Source organism: Lipotes vexillifer, unplaced genomic scaffold, assembly GCF_000442215.2.
Source record: "Lipotes vexillifer unplaced genomic scaffold, Lipotes_vexillifer_v1.1 scaffold184, whole genome shotgun sequence".
Lineage (NCBI taxonomy): Eukaryota > Metazoa > Chordata > Mammalia > Artiodactyla > Lipotidae > Lipotes > Lipotes vexillifer.
The window spans coordinates 535838-541317 of NW_006783561.1; the positions used below are offsets into that span (position 1 = coordinate 535838).

At 41.4% G+C, this 5480-nt stretch overlaps 1 protein-coding gene across 2 annotated transcripts in view; it reads left to right on the top strand.

Moving 5' to 3' along the window:
* The first annotated feature begins 2886 nt into the window (after positions 1-2886).
* DNTT (DNA nucleotidylexotransferase) overlaps positions 2887-5480 on the top strand; it is a 36929-nt gene continuing 34335 nt past the window's right edge. For both annotated transcript variants that reach the window (XM_007456186.1, XM_007456187.1), the window contains exon 1: positions 2887-3189. In XM_007456186.1, coding sequence (XP_007456248.1) covers positions 2987-3189 — 203 coding nt within the window. In that variant the 5' untranslated portion in view covers positions 2887-2986. The remainder of the gene's footprint in view (positions 3190-5480) is intronic.

Here is a 5480-nt window from a genome sequence, read left to right on the forward strand (position 1 = left end):
TGATTTCAGATCAAAGTGGGACTTCTCTAAAAACAAAACACGAAATCACTACCAACTGACATTTATTTAAAGTGCTATCTCTGTGCCAAACACTCCACTCAGGAGTTTCTGTGGGTTACCTCAGTCAGTCTTCATTTTACGGATGGGGAAATCTGAGGCTTAGAGAAGTGAAGCACCATGCTCAAGTTCACAGTTCCAAAGCAATGGAGGTGATGAGATTTGTACAGGCAGCCCGATGTCAGAGCCTGAGCTCTCAGCCACGTCTCTGTACTCCTCCATCCCCTTTACCACTTAGGTGACATACTGGCTCTTCCTCTGGCCATACCCTGGAGGTGAACACGACAATCCCAGATTCTTGCCAGAATCTTTCCCCTACTCCAGGCCACAGGGCCACTTGGTAGTTAAGACTGCATTCTCACATGAAACATTCAGCACTTCAGTAACCAAAAGCCTACCAGTGAAGACCACAGTGGACTCTCGTTCCAGATTTTGATCTTTGGCAAGCAATCACAGCACACTGGAACGGTAGAACTGCAGTAAAGGTCTTACCAGATGTTTAAATCCCTTCTGTAACATTTCAACAAACAGTTGTTTGGACTCTATTTGAACAATTTTCATGACCTGTAATATCCCACTGTGCAATGTGGCCTCTCTATTTTTAGAGAGCCCTAGTTAATAAAAAGTTCTTACTCGCAGAGAGTTAAATTCTATTACTCTGGAAATTCCCTGGAGGCAGTGGTTAGGACTCTGTGCTTCCACTGAAGGGGGCGTGGGTTCAATCCCTGGTCCAGGAACTAGGATCCTGCAAGCTGCCGGCTGGAGCTAAAAAAAAATGTATTACTCTATAAGTTCCATCTGAAGATTTTTGATCTTTCTTAATCAACACAGATAGCTTTGCAAATGCTTGAAGGCAGCTGTCATATCACTTTTCCCTGGTATTGTGGTGAGGAGTTCATGTACTTTTGAAGGTAGCAACAGTCTTAGATATGGCAGAATGGATGAGCAGAGCTCAGATTTGTTATTGGGGAAGACACATGTAGAGGAAGGCTTCTTTGCAGTTAAGAGCACAGGTTTTATACTCAGATTAAATTCAGTCATTTCCTACTTGTGACCATTGACTAGTTCTGTGACCTTGAGAAAGCTGTTAAACCCAGTGGGGATGCTAGTACCTCCAGACAGTGGTGTTGTGAGGATTCAATCAGCTAAGGCTTGTAGGTGCTTGCCATGGCCACAGAGAAGATGCTCCGGAAATGAGATTAGTAAAGTGTATTGATGAAAGACACGAATTTTATTTTACACATAAAGTTATGAAAATGTCTCTTTATGGCAGTAATTCTCACCTAAAGATCACCCCATCTCATCCCAAAAGATTAATTTTAGGCTTATATAACAGACTACTTAGTCTCCTGAACAGACAACATTAGTCTACTGAAAAGCTGAGATATTTAGCATTTGAAACCCAAATACCTAAATCAAGATCTGATTCTGCCCCTTATTCTGTGATCTTGCGTACACTGAGCCTTTGTTTCCTAACTTATAAAATGCACCAGCATAGCTAAAATGCCCACCATGAAATTCCGATGGAGCAATTAGAGGCAACAGATTAGAACACAGAGCAATGTGAAAGGATCTGAAAACACAGTTCTGAGTGAAAAAGAAAAAGGTGACCATCAGGATGAGAAGTATAACAATGCCATTTATGTAAAATCAAAACAACCATACATGATGAATAACACCCATGCTAACTACAGAAATCCAATGTATTGCAGTGCTAATCTATGAGGGGAAGAGAATGCAAGCTACTTGGCAGGTTAAAAATCATCAAAAAATAAAGACAAGGAGAAAAGGGAAACCCTCTTGCACTGTTGGTGGGAATGTAAATTGATACAGCCACTATGGAAAACAGTATGGAGGTTCCTTTAAAAACTACAAATAGAACTACCATACGACCCAGCAATCCCACTACTGGGCATATACCCTGAGAAGACCATAATTCAAAAAGAGTCATGTACCGCAATGTTCATTGCAGCTCTATTTACAACAGCCAGGACATGGAAACAACCTAAGTGTCCATCGAGAGATGAATGGATAAAGAAGATGTGGCACATATATACAATGGAATATTCCTCAGCCATAAAAAGAAACGAAATTGAGTTATTTGTAGTGAGGTGGATGGACCTAGAGTCTGTCATACAGAGTGAAGTAAGTCAGAAAGAGAAAAACAAATACTGTATGCTAACACATATATATGGAATCTAAAAAAAAAAAAAAAATGGTCATGAAGAACCTAGGGGCAAGACGGGAATAAAGACACAGAACTACTAGAGAATGGGACTTGAGGATATGGGGAGGGGGAAGGGTAAGCTGGGACAAAGTGAGAGAGTGGCATGGACATATATACACTACCAAACGTAAAATAGATATCTAGTGGGAAGCAGCCACATAGCACAGGGAGATCAGCTTGGTGCTTTGTGACCACCTGGAGGGGTGGGATAGGGAGGGATGGAGGGAGACGCAAGAGGGAAGAGATATGGGGACATATGTATATGTATAGCTGATTCACTTTGTTGTAAAGCAGAAACTAACACATCATTGTAAAGCAATTATACTCCAATAAAGATGTTAAAAAATAAATAAATAAAGACAAGAGGGGTCTCAAGAAATTTATAATAAGTAAATAGATTAATTAATTAATTAATTAATAACATGGGAAAAATGATGCTTCCCTACCTTCCTCAAAAGGTTATTCTGAGGATCTGATGAGATTATGCATAGGAACACAAAAGTTAATTTACCATTTCCATTATCATCTCTGTACTGGACAAATGAACAGAGGTAGCAATTCCCCATGGAACTTCAGCAGGAAGTCATGAACAGGGCAGAGCCGTGAGATGACCAGGGCTCCTTATGAAGGAGGGGCAGGCTCTCTCTCACTTCTGGAGACACCACTTGTTGGCACAGCCAAAGGCAGCAGCAGTCTCTTCCCATGGATCCACTGCACGTGGCCCCCTCAGGCCCTCGGAAGAAGAGACCCAGGCAGGTGGGTGCCTCGATGGCCTCCCCTTCTTATGACATCAAGTTTGGAGATTTGGTCCTTTTCATTTTGGAGAAGAAAATGGGAACCACCCGCAGAACCTTCCTCATGGAGCTGGCTCGAAGGAAAGGATTCAGTGTTGAAAATGAGCTCAGGTAAGACATCACGGATTTCAGTTTGTGAATAAGCAGGGCTTCTTTGGAACCCAAGGAACCCGTGTTTTCCTCCACCTACAGAAGAGGTGACTCTCCCACTGGGAGAACAGGTATGAAATTAAACAACAAATTTGAGGCAATTAGTTAAGGGAAATAAGATGAGTGGGGATTTGATGCAATTATATTGAAACCAGTTGGCACCAAAAGATAAGGTAATTTTTTTTTTTTTGGCCTTTCACTATTATGAGATGAGGTGTCTAGGGATGATCAACAGAAACCTAGTTGGGAAGTTCAATGATGAAACCATTCGAGTTTGTTCTTGACCAAATTAAACTAAAGCACCATTGAGTTTAATCAAAAACTGTCAGCTGCTTGGGAGCAAAAAGAGTGGTTTGATTGCTTGGCCCTTGAGCCGTGCATCTGACTGTGCTGAGGTGGGTAGTGTCTGTGATGGTCTAGGATGAGTGACTAGCTGGCTCACCATAGGCACCCAAATGTGGCTTCAATCATGCTTTTCTAAGCAGCAGTCTGAGTGGGATTTGTAGAGAGAGGGATGCTGGTTAAAGATTCAGGGGCAGCTCTGTCCAGGGGTGATGGACACCACGCTGAGAGTGATGAGCTCAGAGTCCAGACAAGAAGGCAGTTGAAGCAAGCGTGTGGGGCACCTCAGCTGGTTCACTAGCAAACCCACTCACATCCCAGCACTGGCCCTGCTCTTTTTCTAACAGTTACCTAAACTCTTCACTGGTTTCAAACAAAACAAAATCCAGACACAAATGCTATTAGAACTTTGGCATAAACAGTTCCAAACAGAATTGCCAGAGGGCTTGTAATGAATAAAGAATGATAATTAATGCAATTGGCTGGCTTTGATTGTCCAAGGAATAGGTTGACCACATTTTTTTTTTCAGGAAAATCTATAAGAATTCTGTGTGAAAGTACATTTTTACTTTGAAGATAGCCTTTGATGTTAAAAAATAAAACTGACAAGCATTTCCTGAGGAAGTGTCAGTTTCAAATTGCTAGAGAAACATATGTCAAAAGTCAATAATCAGATATGATAATTTTCACAATACCCGTAATTCATATGAAGAGTCAACCTCATAGAAACATTTTATTTATTTATTTTTTACTGAAGTGCCCCATTCAGAAATTCCTGAGTTTCCCATGGTCTCCCTCACCCGATTTCTCTTTACATGGTCTCCTTCCCCCAACTCCTGCCTCTTTTTTCCTTTTTAACCCCTATCTCATTTGGGGTATTAATCTCAAAATCTCATTGAAACATCCCTTCCACAAAATCATAGATGTCATCCAATTGTTGAGTCTGCCTTATTTAACAGACTGACATAAAATATTGGAATCAGGAGGGGGAAAGATGACATAGGTAAGTGGCTAAAAACCGAAATTGAAAAAAAGGAAACTGAAAAAGTAGAAACTAGAAGCCTTAGCAAATATGGAACTGCTTTTTGTGGTAAAGAAATTTGGCAAGGGCCAGACAGGAAGGTGAGAGCCAGATGGTCAAGGCATCACTTACATAGAAAGCTCTCTGTTGAAATGTCCACACTTCCAGCAAGAGCTGACTAGTTTAGTTACAGCCACAGCTACGAATATGCACACGGTAGCTGAGGCAGGTACTAGGAGAGACGCTGGGAGGCAAGCTTCTTCTTTTGACAAGATCCCAACAGCTTTGCTGCCAGGGACCAAGCCCAGCTGCTCAGGCGACAGAGGAAACTGGCGCACAGTGAGCCAACTGCTGCTGTGAGATGACGGTGGCAAAGTTCCCAGGCTGGCTGCTCAGAAGACACATTAAATACAAATGTGTTTTATGGCACAAAAATAAACCACAAGAAGTAAATGTCCTAGCTCTCAAACGGAATTTCCATACATAGTTATATAGACTTTAACTGGAAAAGACAATGGAAATTATTGTAGGGGAAAATCTCTAGATAAGAAATCTAGAGACTTCAAATTCTGGCTCTGACCCTTCCCAGCCATGTGATGTGGGGCAAGACTCCCCTCTTCTCTCTGACCTTAGTTTCTTGATAAATGGTCTCGTCTATCTGATGTGATACCACATGTGATGATGGATGTCAATATACTTGGATAAACTAAAACAGTTATACAAATGTAAAGTGTGGTTGTTTTCTTGTTACTTAGCTGAATCCACTGACCTTCACAGTAAAACCCTAAGGAGAGGGCTCTCTCTCCACACTCTGAACTAGATCAAATGACATAAATAAATAGAACAAAGAAACAAAGGAAACCCATCAAACCGTCTATTTTGTAGGGAA